Here is a 23,735-nt window from a genome sequence, read left to right as displayed (position 1 = left end):
TCCTGGACATCTGATGGGAGGGCGTTCTACAGGGCGGGTGCCACTACCGAGAAGGCCCTCTGTCTGGTTCCCTGTAGCCTCACTTCTCGTAATGAGGGAACCGCCAGAAGGCCCTCGGCGCTGGATCTCAGTGTCCGGGCTGAACAATGGTGGTGGAGACGCTCCTTCAGGTATACAGACCATTTAGGGCTTTAAAGGTCAGCACCAACACTTTGAATTGTGCTCGGAAACGTACTGGGAGCCAATGCAGATCTCTCAGAACCGGTGTTATGTGGTCCTGGCGGCCACTCCCAGTCACCTGCCGCATAGCTGCCGCATTCTGGATTAATTGCAGCAGGTCACCTTCAAAGGTAAATTCTTCCCCAATCCATTAAATCTTTGTATTCTTTATAGTCCTCATAAGGTTAATCTAAACACAACCAAATATTCGTGGCTGAGCCCTGTTTATGTAAATATTCATTTAAACAATCCCACTGTTTCTGTACCATAGTTTTGGATTTTTGCCTTATTAAGTCCATCAATTTAGCTAATTCCAGGTACTTACATAGTTTACTTAACCATTCTGTTTTTGTTGGGATATTATTTCCTTTCCAGTGGCTGGCTATCAGTATTCTTGCTGCTGTTGTTGCGTATAAAAATATATTGATTTTGTCTTTAGGGATATCTTTACTCAAGATTCCTATGTCTTAAGAGCAGTGCTGGATTTACGAATAAGCTAAACAAGCTATAGCTTAGGGCCCCAAAAAATTTAAAGGAAAAAATCCCTGGATGTACATTTCCAAAATATAAGATAAAAAACAAATAAAATAAAACCTACATCATTTTAAGTTAGAGCTTAATAATTATTTCACTATTAATATACTTCTTCTTAATTGTATTTCGGTTCAACAATTACTTTGATAAAATACATATGCAAATAGCTTTAGATACCTATTAGATCCATAAATTACCATATAGCATATATGCAACACAAAAAACAGCGACAATTTGTTGTTGACAAAGGACAGCTGGACATATAAAGGGCCCCATTACATTCAGTAGTTTCGGGCCTCATCAAACTTAAATCCGACCCTGCTTAAGACAGATTTCAGAGCCGACTCTCTGTACTTTCCTTCTCAACCTTCCATTACTTCCTTTTCCCCCGCCCACTTCGAACGCTGGGACACCGCCCTGAAGTATCAACGTTCCACAACTCCCCCGCTGCCAGCGCACCGATTGGCTCCCGAGTCAGACGTTCCGAGTCTCCCCTTTCGACCAATCCGAGCTCTCCCGCCCCGTTACGTAGAGGAAGACGGTGAGCTCATTGCCCGGGAAGGTTTGAAATTTACAAGGAAAGGCTTGTTTGGCCGCTTGGCTGTCGTTGAGGGTTGAAGTTGCGGGGACCCGGGCCGGGTTGAAGGAGGAGGGGGACGATGGCTGATCCGGCGCCCGAATCGTTGACGCCGCCGCTGCCGCTGGAAGAGGCAGCGATGGAGACAGAGGCCTCGGATGCCCCAGCGAGAGGGGAGGAAGCGAATGAGAACGGACCAGGCGAGACGGTGAAGGGCGCTGTGATCCTGGAGACGGAAGCAGGAGAAACGGAAGAAGGGCGTGATGGACGGGGAGAGGAGTCCCTGGAGCCCGCGCCAAATGCCCGCATTTCTGAGCCGCAGGAAGAACCAGAAAACCTTAAACTAGGTAAACAAGTGGTTTGTTTGTTTGTTTACCTTCTGCCTCCTTTCACAAATCTCATTATTGCGTACTTGTTTTAAATCCTATAACTGATTACTCACATTGGGGGTCACTAAGCTGTATTACAAAAGTACAATATGGATCACAGCGTAACTATAAGTTTATGCCACTCCCTCTATGAACAGTTTTCCAGGATTCAGATTACATTTGATTGAAACACAATCTATTCTATGAGTAGGATTAAGTATCTTGTTAATATATTTGTTCTACTACAATACAGTAGTAGCTTGGGTTACATACGCTTCAGGTTACATGCGCTTCAGGTTACAGACTCCACTAACCCAGAAATATTACCTTGGGTTAAGAACTTTGCTTCAGGATGAGAACAGAAATCGTGCAGTGGCAGCGCAGCGGCAGCAGGAGGCCCCATTAGCTAAAGTGGTGCTTCAGGTTAAGAACAGTTTCAGGTTAAGAACAGACCTCCAGAACAAATTAAGTACGTAACCAGAGGTACCACTGTATCTAGTTCTAATTTCCCCCTCTTTACAGTGTTCATTGTTTCCCACAACGTATAACCAAAACAAATGATGCCTTTAATTAACTCCACATTTCATTTTTTTTAATTAATCCAACCCTTCTTCAGTTGATCCTGTTTTCCATTTAAAAAGACCAAACCATTTTATCTGTAGTTGGAGCTGACGTTGGTTACCATTTTTTACATTTTCCATGCCATTGTTCCTTCCAAAGAACGTGGCTTGGTGCAAATCCTGTTGTTGTTGTTTTTTTGTAACAACCACCTTGTTAGGTAGGTTAACCTGAGAGGCTGAAGCAGTGACCCCTCCGAACAAAGAGCCTCTTTTCCTAAACATAATGCTGTCAGCAAAACCTACTGTGTGAATGTGTTTGGAATAGTGCGTACAGTTCTGATTGGCTCACCTCAGAACAGTCTAAATGTAGAGCTGGAAAAAGTTAAGAAAAGGGTAAGCAAAATGATCAAAGAGATGAAGTGACTCCTCTATGACTGAAGGTTGCAGCGTTGGGGATTTTTTAGTTTAGAGAGCAGGTGAGTAAGAGCTGACATGATAGAAGTTTATAAAATTATGTGTATACACACACACACACACACACACACAGTGGTACCTCGGGTTACATATGCTTCAGGTTACATACGCTTCAGGTTACAGTCCACTAACCCAGAAATATTACCTTGGGTTAAGAACTTTGCTTCAGGATGAGAACAGAAATTGTGCAGCGGTGGCATGGCGGCAGCAGGAGGCCCCATTAGCTAAAGTGGTGCTTCAGGTTAAGAACAGTTTCAGGTTAAGAACAGACCTCCAGAACGAATTACTGTATTTTTCGCTCTATAAGACGCACCAGACCACAAGACACACCTAGTTTTTGGAAGAGGAAAACAAGAAAAAAAAATATTCTGAATCTCAGAAGCCAGAACAGCAAGAGGGATCGCTGCGCAGTGAAAGCAGCAATCCTTGTTGTTTTGGCTTCTGGGATAGCTGCACAGCCTGCATTCGCTCCATAAGACGCACACACATTTTCCCCTACTTTTTAGGAGGGAAAAATTGAGTCTTATAGAGCAAAAAATATGGTAAGTTCTTAACCCAAGGTACCACTGTCTACATACTTCCCATTGTGGCCACTGTGAGAGCAGGATGCTGGACTAGATGGGCCACTGCCCTGATCCAGCCAGAGCTCTTCATATGTCCTTACACTGGGACCTCTGAACCTGAAGGAATACTTCTTCCCATATGAAGCCACCAAGGCCTTAAAATCAGCAACCCAGCAACATCTGGAGCACAGCTGGGTCCCTACCTAGGAATTAGGCCTTGCACTTTAGTAGAAAGGCATTATGGGTGTGCTAAAAGCGACCAGTGTTTAATGCATCACAAGTTTTCTACATATATGTTCTGTGTAGAACTGCAAAATATTTAAGTTGCATGTTTTTTTAAAAAAGGCTTCATCTGATGTGTTCAAGAATAAATCAATTGGACGTATGATTTCTCTCTCTCTCTGGTCTAAGACGAGGGTGAAGGCGGAGAAAGCGATAGTGAATGCAGCAGCTGCAGCGATTATGGGAGTCATGGCAAGCCAGGGACCTCTTTGCAAAGGCTTGTGCCAGAGAGGAATGCCCTCTTCCCAGACACTTTCCAGACAAACAACCTCCTGTTCTATGAGCGGTTTAAGACCTATCAGGACTACATGTTGGGTGAGTAGCCTCTTGGTTTCCGAGGCTGTGCTCTTGATATCGGGGTTCCAGATTTATTTACGGTTTCTGTATTTGTCAATTTATTTACACCTTGCCTGTTTCAGGTGCAAACCTTCACAAGGTGGCTTACAGAATAAATGAATAAGTATAGGCATGAAAACTGATGAGTTAAAATGGCAGCAGCTAAAACATTACACCTAAAGGTAAAGGTAAAGGTACCCCTGCCCGTCCGGGCCAGTCTTGACAGACTCTGGGGTTGTGCGCCCATCTCACTCTAGAGGCCAGGGACACATAGAGTCAATAAAGCCAGGCAGAACAACAACAGTGAGTCTGTTTTAAAATGAGGGTTGTGCGGGGGTTGAATTCTGTTTATTGCCATTTCAGCACAGGTTAATATCACCATTAAACTGCAAGTTCAAACCTGCGTCTGAGTTAACTACAGGCCAGGGATTCTACCACCTGAGCGTTTCCCCCCTTTAAAATCTGGCTGGGATTCAGGCACCATTTCTGAGCTGCAAATCACCCAGTGATTCACCAGTAGATTCCAACCTCTTATCTTCTCTCTGCCCAAATGGAAACCATAGCCCATTGTTGCAAGCCTTCTCTCCTAGGAGGTATTTGTGTGGGTTTGCAGCAGATTGTGAGCCCCTCCTAGTTTCTGCAAGGTCTGTGCTGCTCAAATTCTTGCAGCTAGCGAAAGGGGGTTGGGGACTTGCGGCTTCTCCATATTTCATTGTCTCCAACCCTGCTCAGCCCAAGCTAGCATGGCCAGTGGTCAGGGAAGATGGGAGCTGGAGTCCTGCAGCACTTGCAATGCCTTGGGTTCCCTAACCCTGGCCTGTTGGCTTCCTTAATGTTGCCCAGTAACAATTGAGCAGTTCTCATTGTATCTCTTTGTGCATTGAAAGTGCTCACCTAAAATCATTATCATCATCATCATTTATACCCCGCCCATCTGGCTGAGTTTCCGCAGCCACTCTGGGCAGCTCCCAATCAAGTGTTAAAAACAATACAGCATTAAATATTAAAAATTTCCCTAAACAGGGCTGCCTTCAGATGTCTTTTAAAGATAGGATAGCTGCTTATTTCCTTCACAGCCTAAGGGAGGGCATTCTACAGGGTGGGCGCCACTACCGAGAAGGCCCTCTCTCTGGTTCCCTGTAACCTCACTCCTTGCAATGAGGGAACTGCCAGAAGGCCCTCGACGCTGGATCTCAGTGTCCGGGCTGAACGATGGGGGTGGAGACGCTCCTTCAGGTATACTGGACTGAGGCCGTTTAGGGCTTTAAAGGTCAGCACCAACACTTTGAATTGTGCTCGGAAACGTACTGGGAGCCAATGCAGATCTCTCAGGACCGGTGTTATGTGGTCCCGGCGGCCACTCCCAGTCACCAGTCTAGCTGCCGCATTCTGGATTAATTGCAGTTTCTGGGTGACTCCTTTTCATTTGTTTTCTGTCTGCTCTGCTCACAAACGCGTTCAGGGCATTGCCTGTGTACTTTCTGATGCGTGGATGTGTGTAATCTCCCCTCCCCCCCTATTTGATTTCCAGCTGACTGCAAAGCCTCAGAAGTCCAAGAATTCACAGCATCGTATTTGGAGAAGGTCCTTGAGCCGTCCGGGTGGCAGGCGGTGTGGCGCACCAGCGTGTTTGAGATCCTGGTTGAAGTAAGTGTAGCCGGGCAGCCCAGAGGCTTGGTTCCACGTGGATCATTGACAAGAGCTGGGTGTTTAGATGCTCGCCTTGTGCTAGGGGGATTGCTTTCGTTGCATGACCCAATTTGCAATATAATAACAAAATAAAAATTCAAAACATTATTATTTGCACATTTACTCAAAATCCAGTGAAAACTGTTTCATTTAATTCAGCACCGTTGATGATTTTGATCCAGCAGTACCAGCTTTTCACAGTCTCTTTTTAAATAATATTTTTTCCATATAGAAAATTACATTTGTTACTCAACAATTATATAACAAGAGTTAAACACACCTCCAGCATTGCCCTGCATCTCCCTTGCCTCTTAGCACCCCACTAGGTATTCCCTCCACCCCCAGATGGCAGTATCAGCCCTGTTGGGAGCTATTGTTTTTAACAGGGTGTTTTAATTGTTGTAATCCACCCTGGGATGTTACAGTGAAGGACGAGGCGTTGTTAGAATCATAGAATTGTGGAATTGCTCTGGTTCCCAAGGGTCCTCAAGTCCACCCCATTGCAGCGCATGTGTTGCAGCTAAAGTATCCCGGAAAGGTGGCCACCCAGTCTCTGTTTGGAAACCTCCAACAAAAGAGTCCACTTTCCAAGGGCTTCCGTTCCGCTACCAAAAGCAGATCTCAGCGTCCAAAATTCCTTCCGAATGTTTAGTCGGAATTCTCGTAACTTTAATCCAGTGATTCGAGTCCTACCCTCCTCCGGAGCAGCAGAAAACAAGCTGCTTGTTATTAATGAATAGTATTATTAATACTATTCTTATTACATTGAGTTTTTTGGAGGGTCCTTGAAGCCATCCTCCTGCCCCCAGATGGCGCTGCGCAGACCATGAAGGTGCCTCTTCTTGCCTCTCTTTTTAACACAACAGGTTGTTGATGTGGATTACTCTGCTCTGAAGGCGGTGGTGCACCTCTGTGACCCTTTCCTGTGTGAGACTCGCGAGGGCGATGCCTTCACTCAGGAGTGTATACAGGAGCTTTTAGAAGTGAAGGCGCAGAAGCTGCCGTTGCGGGAGTTGTGGGTTGTCTTTGACGAGTCGGGGGAATTTGACCACACCGCACTGGCTGTCGAGCACGTCAGGTAAGATAACATGGCCTGCCTATGCTGGGGACCTGCTCGCCCATGGCTTGGCCCTAGACCCAACATGATAGACATTTATGAAAGAGAGAGAGAGAGAGAGAGAGAGAGAGTTTTCTCTCTCATAACGCTAGAACTCATGGACATCTAATGAAGCTGAATGTTGGAAGATTCAGGACAGGCAAAAGAAAGCACCTTTTCATGCATTAATGTATTTTAATATTTTGTTGGAAGCTGCCCAGAGTGGCTGGGGGAGCCAAGCCAGATAGTTGGGGTATAAATAATAGATGATGATGATTATTATTATTAAACTGTGGAACTCAATGCCACAGGAAGATGTGGCATTGGATGGCTTTAAAAGAGGATTGGGCAGATTTATGGAAGAAAGTTCTTCCAAAGGCTGCTAGCCAAGATGGCTATGACCTGCCTCCATGGTCAGAGGCAACAATGCTTCCGAATGCCAGTTGCTGGAAACCACAGAAGTATTTTTGTCCTGCTTTCCCCTAGGCATCTGGCCGGCCACTGTGAGAACAGGATACGGGGCTAGATGGGCCACTGTCTTGATCCAGCAAGCTCTTCCTTGACATCCTTAACATTTCCTCCTTTTTTGATTTTGAAGGTTTTTCTACAAGCACCTCTGGCGGAGCTGGGATGAAGAGGACGATGACGACTTCGATTATTTTGGCAGATGTGTTGAACCTCGGCTCAGGCTGTAAGTCCCTCTTTAAAACATTTCTGAGCTTCTGCTCCCAACTCCAAAGCAGTTACGTTGTATTGCAAATGTGCTGGTGGCAGTGAATCTTCCCACATAATTTTGGCGCAGCATTGGTGTGTTGGCTGGGAATGTTCAGTTACTTGGGCAACAAACCTGCTTGCAGTGCAGCTCCTGTGAGGGAAGGGGAAGTTGTCAGCTTGACTGAGTGTGAAACCTTGTTGGCAAGGATGGAGAACTGGAAAGGTCCCAAGAAGCATGTGGGGTTAAGAGGCAAGAAAAGGGTGCAGAGGAGGAACACCTAGGAAGTGTATGTGGAGAATGAGGCGAGGCTTGAAGAGATGGGGAATTGAGTTGAGAGGTTAACTGGAGAGCGAGCTCTGAAGAAACGCCAGCACAATACTGGGGCCTGGGACCACCCAATGAAGGCGAATAGGAGAAGCTTACAGGACAAGTAAGAAGAAATACTTTGGCCAGTGCTTAGTTGGACTATGTAATTCACTGCCGCAACACTTAGAGATGACTTCAAATAGACACCAGACAGATTGGTGGAGGAAAATGCTGTCAATGACTATATACTAGTCATGATGGCTGTATACTAGGGCTGCACATTGGTTTTGTGTGTACCCCGAATGACAAGGCAAATTGGGGTGATTTGGGTCAGACTCCCATGTTTCTGAGTCAGATAGCACAGTTAGCAAGCTGTCTCAAATTGCATCATGGACTGTCTAAGCTTCTGAGCCGTTCTGTGGCTTTGGCTGCCTCAAAACGTAAACACACAACTCCCTGACCCCTCCACTTTAGTTCTGAAAACATTGCTGTGGAATGAAAAGGAATCTTGGGGATAGTTCTAGGGGTGTTTTCTAAAATATATCCCATGCACGGGGTCACTTTACCTCAAGGTGGTGCTATAACACCAACAGTAGGATTTTATAGGCAAGAAGAGGCACTTTGAGAAGTTATGTCCAAATTAAAATAAAATTGGGCGTTCTGAGTTTCCCTTCAGTGGCCTAGGGCTGTATGATAGATTTAAAACAGGGTTGTATCCCCTTTCTACCCCCTCTTTTTTTTTTTTTTTGCTAAGTCCATCTTAAAAATTACCGACTTCCCCACATGCTTCTTGCTTCACAACTCTCTTTTGCTCGGAAAGATTTTACTGTTTCATTTCTGGTGCACCTCCCCCCCCCCCCCGGATCTCAAAGTGGCATAGACCTCTCCATTTCACCCTCACAACAACCCTGTGAGGTATGTTAGGCTGTGAGGGTTGGTGACCGGCCCAAGGTCACCCAGTGATGTTTGTAGCAGAGGAGGAGTTCTGAACCCTGGTCTCCCAAGTCCTAGTCCAGCAACTCTAACCACTGCATCACACTGGCTCCAAAGTATCGCAGGTCATATTACGAACCCAAAGTATCAAATGTGGTTACAGTAATAATAATACAACAAAGCAACACCACCACAAACTGGCTTATAAGTATACAGTGGTACCTCGGGTTAAGTACTTAATTCGTTCTGGAGGCCTGTTCTTAACCTGAAACTGTTCTTAACCTGAAGCACCACTTTAGTTAATGGGGCCTCCCGCTGCCGCTGTGCCGCCAGAGCACGATTTCTGTTCTCATCCTGAAGCAAAGTTCTTATCCTGAAGCACTATTTCTGGGTTAGCGGAGTCTGTAACCTGAAGCGTATGTAACCTGAAGCGTATGTAACCCGAGGTACCACTGTAAAACCATATTTACTAGAATAATAGCTAGAATAGAGTTAGACTTGTAACCATTCAAACAACAAACATGCTAAGGTGCCATGTGCAAGACAAAGCCCGGAGATACTGTAAACATGGAGTAAATAAATATACAACTGTATCTCCAGTCTTTGTTTTGCACATGGCACCTTAGCATGTTTGTTGCTTGAATGGTTACAAGTCTAACTCTATTCTAGCTACTATTCTAGTAAATTTGGTTTTATATCTATAAGCCAGTTTGCGGTGGTGTTGTTTTGTTGTATCATATTACGAACCCAGCCTTAAGAAGAACGGCTGAGGGAGCTGGGTATATTTAGCCTGGAGAAGCATGAGTGGTGATATGATAGCCCTCTTCAGGTATCTGAAGGGCTGTCATGTGGAAGATGGAGGAAGCTTGTTTTCCTCTGCTCTGGAGGGCAGAATCCGAACCAGTGAATTCAAATGACAAGAAAGGAGAGCCTGACTGAGCATGAGGAAGAACTTTCTGACTGTAAGAGCTGTTTGGCCATGGAGCAGCCTCCCTTGGCAGGCGGTGAGCAATCCATCCCTGGAGATTTTTAAACAGGGGTTGGATGGCCACTGTCAGATGGCTGTTGCGGTTGCTCGAGAGTAACCAGGCAGGACTCCAACCTGTCTTTTACAGGCTTTATTTTGGTGCAAACTATTTACAGTGAAGAGCGTCATAAGTTCATGTCTGGCTCAATCGCTAGCAGAATCCGGGAGTGGTCTTTTTTTTGGACCTCCCCCAACATAAAAGTTTTGTTACTCCCAACCGTTTCCACGCCTCCCTGCTCCTCAGACTACTGCGCAGGATGGGCGATGGCAAAGGCGAGCTTCCCTCCTCTCCGGCCTGCTCAGGAGCGGCGTTAAGGCTCTTACTAGCACCCTCTGGTCCTTGCAACTCTTCTCCACTAGAGGTGGGGCTTTCCTCCTCCCCGGAAGAGGAACTGCTTCGCAAGATTTTCGGAGGCTCCCTGTAACACAGCTGCCCTTCTATTTCTTGCCTCTGAGCAGATAGCAGTTCCCTGGCAGCCACCTGTCAGGGATTCATTAGCTGTGATTTCTGCATTGCAGAGGGTTGGACTAGATGAGCCTTGGGTGTCCCTTCCAACCCTAGATTTTTATTATTCTAAGGTGCAACTAGACTCTGGGTTGTAGTCCCCCCCCCAGCAGACTACCCTAGCTGTTCCACCTGGAATTTCTTTATTCTGGCTTCCTTCATGCAATGTTTGATTCTTGTGCCTCTTCCCCCAATCAATGATGTCCTAATTTTGAATTCCAGGTACTATGACATTGCTGAAAATCGTGTCCCTTCCGCGCTGGTGGCGGACTACCACAGCCTTCTCTCCCAGTGTGAAGAGCTCTACCGCAGGTTTCTAGTCCTCAGGAACAGCCTCGCAAGTAGCGATTCTGACACGGAAGCAGAGAATGTCTCTGTGGTGGAAGGGATGAAACTCTACAACAGGATAGAGCACCTGAAACAAAAGTTAAAGCTGATTGAAAACCCTCTTTTGAGGTAATGCATTTTCATTTTAATTGAAAAGATATATATATTTTTTACTGTTATTTTTTAAAAAAATAACAACAATGCAGTAGGGGTTAGTGACCAAGGTTGCAGTTGGCATCTTGGAAGATCTTTTCTTTCTGGATTCAGTCCAACCATGGACTAATCTGGGTGGCTTTGCCCAGTCTTGGGGACAAGACAAACAATATTTTAAACATGTGATTGCATGTTTAATTTGTTCCCCCCTTTTAAAAATGGGTGGGGTAAGCTATCAGGACCATGGGGAGGGGGCTTTCTTTCCCACACTGTCTTCCATTCTGGTGGGATACTGGTATAATGGCCACATTCCTCCAAGAACAAGTAACTGCTTGGGAGTCCCCCCCCCCCCAGGTCAAAAAAGGATTAGACAAATTCATGGAGAATAAGGCTTGCAGTGGCCGCTTGCTGTGATGGCTATGCTTCACCTCCATAATCAGAGGCCGTCATGTTTCTGAATCCCAGTTGCTGGAAGCCACAAGTGGAGACAGTGCCCTTGTGCTCAAATCCTGCTTGCTGGTTTTCCCACAGGCATCTCGTTGGCAACTACAGTGGTACCTCGGGTTAAGTACTTAATTCGTTCCGGAGGTCCGTACTTAACCTGAAACTGTTCTTAACCTGAAGCACCACTTTAGCTAATGGGGCCTCCTGCTGCCGTTGCGCCGCCAGAGCATGATTTCTGTTCTCATCCTGAAGCAAAGTTCTTAACCTGAAGCACTATTTCTGGGCTAGCGGAGTCTGAAACCTGAAGCGTATGTAACCTGAAGCGTATGTAACCCGAGGTACCACTGTATGAGAACAGGATGCTGGACTAAAAGGACCTCCTTTGGCCTGATCCTGCAGGTTCTTATGTTCTCATGGTGCCATTGTTGACTGATGGGAATTGTAGTGCCTCACATAGGCTACCCATGGGTTAACCCTGAACTCTACCTTCCCCCACATACTATAGTCCTGACCCTGATTTTTGTGTGGGGTGTGTGTCCTCTATTTTTACAAGAGAAAATACGTTCTGTACAATTATTCATTTGCCTGTAACGTCCATCTAGGAACTGAACGTGCTTAAGGAACATTCTCTTTTTCTTGCAGGTATGTGTTTGGCTACCAGAAGCACGCTCGCCTCCAGGCGAAGGGAGTGCGCCCCTCGGGCGCCACCATCACCCATATTGTGTCTGCCACCATGATGTCAAGCCTGCTGCAGTGTCTGCTCAGGGACAAATTTTCTCCAGAGTCTTGTAATGAAGAAATGGAAATACAGGTATGGTAGTCCAGGGTTGTTTGGTATGTTGTTCTTGTTGTTTGCCTGGATCATAGAATTGTAGAGTTGGAAGGGACGCTGAGGATCATTCAGTGCAGGAATATGCAAACCCATATGGGGATTGAACCTGCAGCCGTGGCGTTATCTGCACCGTGCTCTAACCAGCTGAGCTATCCAGGCTGAAAACTTTGCTGTAGGGAAGCAGCGCTTTCTTGACATACAGGGAAGTTGCAGTTGGAAGTGGTGACTGCAGGCTGTAGGCTGTCTATCCTTGAATTAACATTATTGCAGAATTAAAATTTCTGGAAAGAGACAGAGTCTTTAGGTAGCTGCCAATGTTCCTAGACTACAACTCCCATCATTCCCAGCCAGCATGGCTGATGGGAGCTGTAATCCATCAACAACATCTCAAGGCCACCAGGTTGGTGAAGGCTGGGGCATGGTGTTGATTTGGTTAGGTGTCTTCCATTTTCATGTGATTTTTCCCAGGTAATGGATGGGTGGAGAGAACCTTGATGTGGCCTTCCAGCTGTTGCCATCGTCCTTTGCCCTTCCCATTGGCCACAGTGCCCGGGGCTTGTGGGTGTTGGAGTTCCACATCATCTGAGTGGCCAAAGCTTCCCCACCACCGCCACAATGTCCTGGGCACGTGTCCTCTAAAACTGTGAAGACCTGGAATGGAGAGAAGGTTTGAGTCCTCTCCCAGCATCTGAACATTGCTTTTGATGGTATCTCTTTCCTTTTCCTCAGTTCCACAGCGACCCGCTGTCTGCTATGAACGCCTGCTATGCAGGGGACAGGATTGTGGTTTGCCCTGGTCACTACATTGTGGAGGGCACCTTGTGCGTCGCCGACAGCATTGAACTGGAAGGTTAGAGCTTGTGTTTGTTAAAAGTCTTGGTGGGTTTTCCTTCTTCTCTATGAAACCAGGAGTGGGGGAACCTGGACTCTAACTCCCATCAGCCTCAGCCTATATGGGCAGCTATATGGGACTTCAATCCCAGGAGAAATTGGGTAGGGAGAAGTATTATTTCTTGTTTTTTCCTGAAACTAAAACTCGCGGACATCCAACGAAGGTTCAGGACAGATAAAGGAAAGCAAGGACTTATTTATGAAGTAAATAGTTTAACTGTGGAACTCGGTCTCATAGGAGGCAGTTATGGCCACCGACTTAAAGGTAAAGGGATCCCTGACCATTGGGCCCAATCGTGGCCGACTGTGGGTTTGCGGCACTCATCTCGCTTTACTGGCTGAGGGAGCCGGCGTACAGCTTCCGGGTCATGTGGCCAGCATGACTAAGCTGCTTCTGGTGAACTAGAGCAGCGCACGGAAACGCTGTTTACTTTCCCGCAGGAGTGGTACCTATTTATCTACTTGCACTTTGAGGTGCCACCGACTTAGATGGCTTTAAAAGACAATTAGTCAAATTCATGGAGGAGGAGAGGGCGATTGATGGCTACGCGCCATGATGGCACGGTTCCACCTTCACAGTTGGCTTCTGAACACCAGTGGCTGGAAACCACAGGAGGGGAGGGGGATCTTGTGCTGGAATCCTCCTTCTGGATTTCCCACAGGCACCAGGTTGGCCACCGTAAGATCAGGATTCTGGACTAGATGGGCCATTGTCCTGCAGGATCTTCTTATGTGAGCCAGATATTTGCCCTCAAAGGGGTGGGAGAGGAGACCGTACAATGGGGCTTACATATGTGTAGGTCTTTATGTGCAGTAGCTGTCTAACATGTTCTGCACATCATGGAGGAAGGGGCATGTATGAGGGAGCAGCACCCCTTTCCGGTTAAGTCAGTGGGCCTGTCCCCTTGTTCTGTATAGAAGTTTAATAGATAAAATATAGGAAGAAACCCCTGTTCTATAGAAACGTGTATATATAAGAGCTATGGCGACCAGTCAATCCTCTTAGGTCTGTTGCTATTCCTTCATGTTCTGATATTTCACTGGCACTGGCTGGACTTTCTGAAGCTTATCTCTATAGCTAGCCACCCTCATCCAGGAATATGGGTCCAAAATGAAATTCTTATTTATTTGTAAAAACATTTGTATACTGCTGTGTCATTAAAATAACCAAAACAGTTTACAGTGTTAAAAACATAAAATTAAAACAAACATCAAATAACCATGATGGAGGGATGTATCCTTAATTGCCTGCATAGGCCTGACGGAATATAAAAAAGTTTTCAGTAGGCGTTTAAAAGTTGGCACAGAAGTTCTAGTGGCAGAGAGTTCCACAGGACTGGACCGATGGCACTAAAGGCTTGGTTCCTTGTTGTCAAACGAGCCTCGCCAACTCATGCTCCTGCAGGTGATCTCCCTGACCAAGCTTGGATATATAAGGGTTCATTCAGGCAGTGCTGGAAAGGCTTCTGCCTTGTTTTGGAGAAACAGACACAAACCCCTGTTTGTTTCCACCCTGTAACTCTCTCCCTGGACTTTCTTCACTGCGGACAACTCCACCTCCCTTAAGTTTGCCAAAAGAACCTGGGGTCTGCTGTGCGGTTGTTAGCATAATAGGCTGTACGTTGCTATGGGGCTTATGTTGCAGTCGCTATCTTTCTCTTGTCAAAAGTCTTTAGTGGAAAAAGAGCCGAAGGTTTAATTTCCTGCTGTTCAGACTCTTTCCACCCCCCCCTCCACTCTTGCTGGCCTCTTTTAAAAAACAAAACAAAAAACCCAACAACTTTTGCGTCTTTATTTTTATGACAATGATTTTCTTTTTCTCCCAGTCTTTCTCGAATGTTTGATTTATATAGATATGCATGCCAGTGTGTGGTACCCCTGCAGGACAGAGGCTTTCAATAAATTTCTTTATCAGTAGGAGTGAGAATAAGATGGCTCGGGAACTCGGGGTGGTATTTATGACAAATCGCATCCTATCAAGAGAGGTCAGGCGAATGTGAGCAAGCAAATTAAAGCGTACTAGACCAGACATCGCCACGAGCTTTTAAGGAACAAAAGCCGACATCTAGTTTATTCATCGAGTCGACGCTTCTGATTGAACAAGTGCCAGGAAGTCTTATTGCTTGTCGTTTGATAGATCTGCTTTTTCCATTTTTGGAAGCTGTGAAAAATAAAAGCACTGGGTGGCATTTTAGCAACGTGGTCTGTTAATGATGTTGGATGGGTGTTAATGATAAGGGAGGAGTCTCTCTCTCTCTCTCTCTCTCTCTCTCTCTCTCTCTCTCTGTGTGTGTGTGTGTGTGTGTGTGTTTGTTTGTATGGACCAATTTGAGCCATTGAGTGTTACTGTTGGTGCATAACATGCAGCAGTACAGTGGCAAATCCAGAAGGGCAGGATCCTTTCCTGATAGTCATGGCTACACCCCTTCCAAGATTATACTTCCTTGTTTTTTAGTCGTTTAGTCGTGTCCTACTCTTCATGACCCCATGGACCAGAGCACGCCAGGCACTCCTGTCTTCCACTGCCTCCCGCAGTTTGGTCAGACTCATGTTTGTAGCTTCGAGAACACTGTCCAACCATCTCATCCTCTGTCGTCCCCTTCTCCTTGTGCCCTCCATCTTTCCCAACATCAGGGTATTTTCCAGGGAGTCTTCTCTTCTCATGAGGTGGCCAAAGTATTGGCGCCTCAGCTTCACAATCTGTCCTTCCAGTGAGCACTCAGGGCTAATTTCCTTAAGAATGGATGCATTTGATCTTCTTGCAGTCCATGGGACTCTCAAGAGTTTCCTCCAGCACCAGAATTCAAAAGCATTAAGTCTTCGGCGATCAGCTTACTTTATGGTCCAGCTCTCACTTCCATACATCACAACTGGGAAAACCATGGCTTTAACTATGCAGACCTTTGTTGGTAAGGTGATGTCTCTGCTTTTTAAGATGCTGTCTAGGTTTGCCATCGCCTTTCTCCCAAGGAGCAGGTGTCTTTTAATTTTGTGGCTGCTGTCACCACCTGCAGTGATCATGGAGCCCAAGAAAGTAAAATCTCTCACTGCTTCCTAGAATATTATACTTCCTAGAATTATATAATTATACGTCCTAGAATTCTATAATCTTATAATTATACAAGATAATAATGGGGAATGCATTGCAACAGTTGGTACAGATCTCCATGTGTTGTCTTTCACCCAGACCTGCAATTTCCTGTGCTGGTACGTGGGCAAATCATCTGAAGTGCTCTAATATCTTCTTTTGAAGTCCCACCATACAGTACAGAACCTGCACACTCCCCTTCCCTTGAAACGGAAGCAACTTGTGTTTCCAATTTTCCCAAGTGCTTAGCTTTGGAGTGTTTGGGAACAACTACTCTGTTTTCTCCCCTTGCGACTTCTCCAGAGCTGACCCTAGGAGCCAATCCTCGATGGCTGACTCCGCCTCCCTCACTCTGATTGGCTCCGGTTAGCCCAGAGGGTGAGAGAACTTGTTTTCAGTGGCTAAAAAGCTCTCTTTCCAAGCTGATTGGGTGGCTCTCTAGGACAATGTAGGGCAGGGAGCCCTGCTATAGAAATAGTAACTAGTCTTTAACACACACTCCCAGTGACCCCAGGCCTCTACACTAATGGTAGCATAGACTTCTTTTTGGAAAGGCAGCGGTAGCTTTACTGATAAATTGATCCAAGACATTTAAAGTGAGCCCACCAACGCATGCTCTTCTTAATCGCACCAAAAATTGTGGTCAAATGAAAGTATCTGTATGTTGATGTACGGTACCGGTTCACACTTAAAGGGAAACCGTGGATTTCTGCCATGTGAATGAGCCTTGGGAAGAAACTGGGAACTGAAGCCACTTAGAATTGTAGAGTTGGAAGGGACCACTAGGGTCATCCAGTCCAGCCCCCTGCCAATGCAGAAATCTTGTCCCCAAAGTGGGTCTTGAACCCATGGCACTGAGTTTTAAGAGTCTCATGCTCTATTTCTGCAGCTAACGTCGCTGCTTTGTACTGACTAGAGTTTGAAGCAAACCACAGTTTCCCAAGTTTGGACTTCAAAGGAAACAGTGATTTAGTTAAAAGTGGGTGTTCCCAATTTCCTCCTTGCTGTGAAAGGAGAGGTGAGGCCAAGACTCGTTGGAAGGTTCGTTCACATAGTGGGGGAGCCATGGCTTCCCCACTACATTTGAACAAGTGGAGGTTTAGCACTTCTGTGTAGATTGCTACAAGAGAGAGAGAGAGAAATCCCATTGCAACTCCATTAACCCAGAAAAGAGCAGGAGCCAAGTGACAAAAATTGGGGTGGTAAATCAGCAAATGGTTCTTCCTGGCCATTTCCGTGGGTGAATTGTGGGGGAACAGAAGTGTGCATGTGTGGAAAGGGTGGAGGAATAGTGTCATGGCCAGTGTTTAGGGTGACCTGCCAGTATATCAGTAAAAAACAACAGCAACCCCACAGTTCCATGATGCAACAGTTCCTGCAGTGTGAAAGGAATGTTACAAATGAGCACAGAAGTGCCAGCATCCAAACTGGGAAAATGCCGCAATAAATCCCGTGTCTGAATTAAGCCTTGCTATGGTTCCTAGTGCTTTCTTCATCGAGTTGGAGAACTGTAGAGTTGGAAAGGATTCCAAGGGTCATTTAGTACAACCCAGAACCACAGCTAAAGAGCTACTTTTTAGAAGATTCCTTCTTGCTGGAGGTGCCTTGTGAACAAGAGTTCCTGCACTTTCTTTCTTTTTAATTCCAGAAAGATCTCATGGCTCTCTAATGGCATCGTTATTATCGCTTGCCTTGTTGTTTGTTCTTGCTAGTGACGAGCCATAAATTTTTTTTTACATGCTCGTAAATTTCTCTTAAGTGCTTCAGAGCGAGCGACTGCGGAGAGCTTAGTTAACTCAGCGTTGCAGCCTTAAAAAGGAGGGGGGGGGGCATTTGTTGTGTATGTCATTTAACTAAATGCCGTAGAACTGAGCAGAACGTCCCTCCTCAAATGCAGAAAGGAAGCTGGTTTATTGTTACAAGTATATCCCACCTTTTCGAGCTCAAGGTGGTAGATGTGATTCTTCTTCTTTGCTGTGTTATCCCAAAACAAACCCAGTGAGGTAGGTTAGTGCTGAGACTTAGTTACTGGACCGAGGCCACTCTCTGAGCTTTGTGGCCAAGAGCAGGATTTGAACCCCAGCCTCCCAGGACCTAGTCTGATGCTCTAACCACTACAGCACATTGGCTGGTGGTGTGGCTGCCACAGGGTGGTCATAATAATAATGATAATAATAATAATGATACTGTTATTATTTGTACTCTGCCCATCTGGCTGGTTTCCCCAGCCAATGTGGGCAGCTCACAGCATATCTAAAAACATAATAAAAACATCAAGCGTTAAAAACCTTCTGATACAGGGCTGCCTTAAGGTGTCTTCTAAAAGTTGCGTAATTCTTTATCTCTTTGACGTCTGAGGGGAGGGTGCCACTACTGAGAAGGCCCTCTGCCTGGTCCCTGAGTTTGTTGCAACCTGCCAAAATTATTTTTTCCTTCTGCCTCCTGAAACTTTCTCCGCAGGCTACGGTTTGCCAGACGACATCGTGATAGAGAAACGAGGGAAGGGGGACGCTTTTGTGGAGTGCACTGCCGCGGACGTGAAAATCTCCAGTGTGAAGCTGGTCCAGCACGATGCTGTGGAGGGCATCTTGAGTAAGTACTTTAAGCTTGCCACCTGGCTTTGGCGTGCCACCCTCTAGCCTGGACTGAGGAACTAAGTGGTGGATTGGGCCCTGTCCTTACAGGGCCCCGTCCCTCTTCTTCTGTGCCAACCCTAATAACAGGTGAAACAGACTGTCTAGGACGATTGCCGCAACTTTATCCATGCCTGGATGACTTCTGTTACTACTCGTGTATGGTGGGATTGAAATACCCCAAGATTTTTCTGCCTTGGTGGCGCTGCCAAAGAGGAGAGGGTTGCCTTAACCCAGCAGGCCAGCATGCAAGGCTCATGATTTGGCTTGCAAATTGTACAGGCACCACCCCCATTCTTCATCTGTTGTTTTTTTCTTGCTCTTTCCCTTCCTCCTTATCTGAATTTGGGGTGGGGAAGCCCAGATATATAATTCCGCAGAGGTGTGCTTCCGAATACCAGTTCCTGTTAACCGCAGGATGGCAGAGAGCAAGTCGCACTGCAGTGCTGTTCACGGGCTTCCCATTGGGGAATCTGGCTGGCCACTGTGAGAACAGGATGCTGGACTCGATGAGCCATTGGCCTGATCCAGCAGGCTCTTTTTATGTTCCTAGCCTTTAATGGCAGAGACCCAGTTTAATTCTTAGAAGCATCATATTCCTAACATCATCCCCCCTGTATCAGTTGCATCAAAGCATCACCTATTTGTTCTAATTCAAGTTTCATTTTCTTACCTTTCATCTTTGCTTTTATTAATAACCTTGTTCTGCTGTCACCATTGTGGTTCATCCTCCAGATATGTTGGGCTGTGACTCCCATCACCCATGCTGGCGGATGTTGTGCTGGCTGCGGCTGATGGGAGTGGACATCCAAAACATTGGGGGGGGGCACCTTGGCAGCTGGTGATCAATGGTCTGTTCCAGAGAGGCGTGTCATACCTTGGATACTTTACCCGCCCGCCCCCATCGTTTGATATCAAAAGTTTAATTTTTAATTTTTTGTTCCCTAATGGGAATCTGGCACCCCTCCACCCCTATCTGAATTTGACAACAATCTTGTTGGCTCTGCCCTTCTGTCTTCTGGAGCAGGTGATAATTAACACTTCGTCATCGAGAGGTAGATTTGAATAACAAATGTTACATGGGCTAGCAAGACTATTTCAGCACCTTCTACATGTGAAAATATATTCACGCACCACGAAAAGAGAGGGTTCTTGGGCCACTGCTGGAGAGAAGTTACTAACTGTATGTCCCTAAAATGTTCTTACGAAGAGTAACTTTTTGTAAAAATTCTGGCTGTCGCAATAAATACTTAATGGCGGGTGGGGAGGAGAAAAATAGGAGGTCCAGAGGCTAAATCTGGCCTGCAAAGGCTTCCTGTTCAGTTCCAGCGTTGCCCCTGCTTCCAAAGGACCTTCTCACCCCACATACGGAATTGTTCATTTGTTTAGAAGATTTTCACCTGCCTCTCAATAGGACACTTCTCCAAAGTGGGTAGCGACAACTCAAACACAAAATGCAATCCAAAAAACAACAACAACAAACCACTTGAGAAAACGATTCAGCAGGAAAAGTTTCCAGCAGCTAATAATTGTAGACCCGGTGCAACTTCCAGCATGGCAATATGTCCTGAAAATAAGCCACTGAAATGTCCCCCCCTAAAGACGAATCCATCACTCTAGTACTAATGAGTGACAATTTTGCAGTGGACCAGCAACCAAAGGTTATAGTGTGAAGAGTTTCTGTTTGTGATGCTTTTGCAAGATACTCCTCTCTGTCCCTCCAACCCCTGGTTCCCCCTTCCCCTGCAGACACTTGGGTCTTCTGTTGCCTTCTACTGAATCAGGCCGCTGGTCTCTCTAGCTCAGGATCCTTGATACAGAATGGCAGAGCTCTAGTGTTCAACACAGGGGACATTCCCAGACCTACCTGGATGTGCTGGAACCTGGGACCTTCTGCATGCAAAGCACATTCTCTACCACTGAGCTTCCCCAGGCTTGCATAACTTGAACACCCTAGAATCCCTTGCTTTTGTTTGTTGGGGTTCACCAGGAACCACTTCTAAATCTGGGCTACAGGTGCAGCAGCTCAGAGCGTTCTTCTCTCTCCCTCCCACCCAGGTGTCCATCAAGGGAAGACCACCTTGGAGAACTGCGTGTTGCAGTGCGAGACCACAGGGGTGGCGGTGCGAACATCGGCTGAGCTTTTAATGAAAAATTCCGACTTGTACGGTGCTAAGGTAGGAATTGATGCTCTTCTTGCGATTGACAGATGCATTGAAAAGGAAACAAAAGCAGCTTCGGCAGATACGTTCGACGCCGGCTAATAATCCGCTCCTCTTTCAAAAGCACACGCAAGGCGCTTCCTCGGATACACTAGAAAATTACAGAAATTGCAAGAAGATTACAAACAGTTACTATAAAATAGGTTTGCCCTTTCAAATCAGTTTATCTAGCATTGTATGGTGGTTGCAACGTGTGACCGTGCTTTTGAGCAACTTTTTGTTCTGGTTAGAGCAGAATGCGGACCATGCAAACGCCACCTTCACCAGCCATCGCTCGTCGCATGCGCACTTGAACTGTTGACCAGAGCAAAGTTCATTTGTCGATTATCCAGGAGTCTAGGCCCTATTGATTTCTCCAATAGCCTCTTAGAATTGCCTATTGATTAGCAACATCTCCGCCTCTTAATTGCAGGGTGCTGGTGTAGAAATCTATCCAGGCAGCATGTGTACGTTGACGGGGAACGGCATACACCATTGCAAAGAAGGAATCCTAATAAAAGTGAGTGTCTGAGCAGAATTGGGGTTAGCAGGGCTGCTTCCTATGCTTCCGGTAACATCGGATTGGCAGAGCTGTATGGGCAGAGAGAAGGGCATAGTTTCATGATCTCTCATTGGTTTGAATGTCTCTGTAAGCTGCACATCAGCTGTGGGAAACCTGTGATTCTTCAGATGCAGCTGATCTGGAGTTCCCACCATTGGCCATGCTGGCTGGGGCTGTTGGGAAGATGCAGCCCAAGAACGCCTTGCGGGGGGGGGGGGGGAGGCACCTCAACCCTGCCATAAACTATGACTTAGACTGTGTGACCAAATTGCACTCTTTTTGCTCCTCCTGGCTCACTCTAGGAGGAAAGAAGTCACCATCCCTGGCTTAGTGTTATGCTGGAACCTGCTTTTGGTCTCTCCATTGCAGTCATTATTGTCTATTGTGATCTGATGGGGAGGATCTGCTGATTACACAGCACTTGGCTGTGTTCTAGAAGAGGGCCTTCTCTGCAGTGGCACCTACCCTGTGACCTCCCTGTTGGGCTGCTGCCACTGGAAGTTAAAAATGTATTTATTTCTTCACATGATTCCCTGACCATTTTTCCCTTTCTAGTTTCTGGTGTTGATCTCGTTGTCTGTCTTTGAGCTGACAGTTGAGTATCTTATTAAATATTATCCTACATTTATTATTATTATTATGGGAACCGCTTTGACAATTGTCACAGTAGAGGAAAACAGAGTACAGTTGTATCTTGGATCCCGAATGTCCGACTTGGCTTCCACGGCTTCCTGCAGCCAATTGGAAGCCGTGCTTTGGTTTCTGAACATTTTGGATTCCGTTCGACTTCCGAGGTACCACTGTATAAACGTCCTAGTAATAAATATATGAAATGAGAAGATGAGCAATCTTAACTTCTGGACTGGGCATGTCTCTCACCCTTGGCTTTTAGGACTTTTTGGATGAAAATTATGACGTTCCCAAGATAACAATGGTGAACAACGTAATACATAATAACGAAGGGTATGGAGTGGTCCTGGTGAAGCCTACTGTCAAAGAGAGTGCTCCAGAAAGCTCAGGAGGCACAATCTTAAGTGGCCCAGGTAAGCTGTTAATGAAAGGCAACAATACCTGTGAATTGCCCTGAGTCCTGCAGGTATAGGGCTGTATATAAATTCAATAAATTAATAATAATAATGCCTATTCTGAACCCCAGGATAAGAGGAGCCATGCTGGATCAGGCCAGTGGCCAGTGGTCCAGCATCCTCTTCTCACAGTGGCCAACCAGAGACCCTAATGGGAAGCCTGCAAGCTGGCCATGAGCACAGAAGCTCTGGCCTCCTGTGGTTTCCAGCAACTGGCATTCAGGAGCGTTGCTACCTTCAACCATGGAGGCTGACATAGCCATGATGGCTAGTAGCCCTTCCCATGATGAACTGCTTTGCCTTTGGCCAGGTTGATGCATTCAGAGGTGGGCTCTCTTGGTTGTTCCTTCACCCACAGAGCCTTGGGGGGTGGCAGCCTGGGCAGGGACCCTTCTCTGTGGCAGCTCCTAAGCTGTGGAACTCCCCACAGAGGTGTGTTTAGCGCCTTCATTATACAGTTTCAGGAGGATGCTGAAGATGCATCTTTTATCCCTGGTTTTTTGACACTTGAGGTGTACATTTTCAGGTCCTGTCTTATTGTTAGGATTCAAAGTTTCAAACTGTTTTTAAGATGTGGTAGTCAATAAAATCAGTCGTACGTGAGGTTTCCACTTAATGTCATTGTTTCTGGCTTAGAGCAAGCAAAGGACCTTCATCCCACTGGCGACGGCTCCATCCTGGCGTGCGAAGATGCACATCAACAGGTCGGTGGTGGTTGGGAGCCTCACGGAAGGGCAGGCGTTTCTGAGCACACGGAAGGCAATTCTGAAATCGCCAACGAACTTTCCGCCGCATCTCTCAAGAAGAGCCATCTGCGTAAGAAGAGGCTGAGCAACCTGGGCATCACGGAAGCGGACGACAGCCTGATGTCTCAGGAGATGTTTGTGTCCATTGTGGGCAACCACTTCAAGCGAAATGGCAAAGGGAGCTTTGGCACATTTCTCTATTAGGTTTCCTTAGTAGAATGGCTTGCTGCCGAGTAGCTGAAACTGTTGACATCCATCCTTAAAAATAATTATTATTATTTGGCTCCATTCCCTGCTTGCGTGTGTTTCCAGTGTATTTATTCTCCTATGCAGCACGTCTGTTGCACAACTGAAATTTCTACTCCTTGGTGTGAGTTTTGAACCCAGCACTTCAGAGTAAAAGAAAACTTCCCCGTGGAACCTTTCGAATGGATATGCTCCCTTTCTACTTGCTATACATACATACATACATACATACATACATACATACATCACTTACTGTATTTATTTCTGATAGAAGACGCCTTATTAAAAAATACATTTGAAGCTCCAGCTGCAGGAGGAAGGAGGCTGTTCACAGTACCGTAAA

At 46.2% G+C, this 23,735-nt stretch overlaps 1 protein-coding gene across 1 annotated transcript; it reads left to right on the top strand.

Annotated features, from left to right (window-relative positions):
* The first annotated feature begins 1,302 nt into the window (after positions 1 to 1,302).
* Positions 1,303 to 23,368, top strand: SHCBP1 (SHC binding and spindle associated 1). Its single transcript, XM_081924040.1, has 13 exons — positions 1,303 to 1,677; positions 3,707 to 3,892; positions 5,445 to 5,560; positions 6,469 to 6,680; positions 7,297 to 7,389; positions 10,407 to 10,640; positions 11,751 to 11,919; positions 12,670 to 12,790; positions 18,380 to 18,511; positions 20,611 to 20,729; positions 21,187 to 21,273; positions 22,208 to 22,358; positions 23,037 to 23,368. The coding sequence occupies exons 1-13, from the start codon at positions 1,413 to 1,415 to the stop codon at positions 23,348 to 23,350; spliced, it is 2,199 nt and encodes a 732-aa protein (XP_081780166.1). The 5' UTR covers positions 1,303 to 1,412; the 3' UTR covers positions 23,351 to 23,368.
* Positions 23,369 to 23,735: the final 367 nt, after the last annotated feature.

Source organism: Podarcis melisellensis (assembly GCF_964234715.1).
Source record: "Podarcis melisellensis genome assembly, chromosome: 8".
In the NCBI taxonomy this organism is placed as follows: Eukaryota; Metazoa; Chordata; class Lepidosauria; order Squamata; family Lacertidae; genus Podarcis; species Podarcis melisellensis.
This window is presented reverse-complemented; position numbering and strand designations above follow the sequence as displayed.

What these genes read in the sequence shown, in the direction of transcription:
- SHCBP1 (XM_081924040.1), top strand. Translation starts at nt 1,413, where the DNA reads ATGGCTGATCCGGCGCCCGAATCGTTGACGCCGCCGCTGCCGCTGGAA. An exon ending in CTATCAGGACTACATGTTGG is followed by an intron (nt 3,893 to 5,444) that starts GTGAGTAGCCTC and finishes TTTGATTTCCAG; the next exon opens with CTGACTGCAAAGCCTCAGAA. An exon ending in CTGGCTGTCGAGCACGTCAG is followed by an intron (nt 6,681 to 7,296) that starts GTAAGATAACAT and finishes TTGATTTTGAAG; the next exon opens with GTTTTTCTACAAGCACCTCT.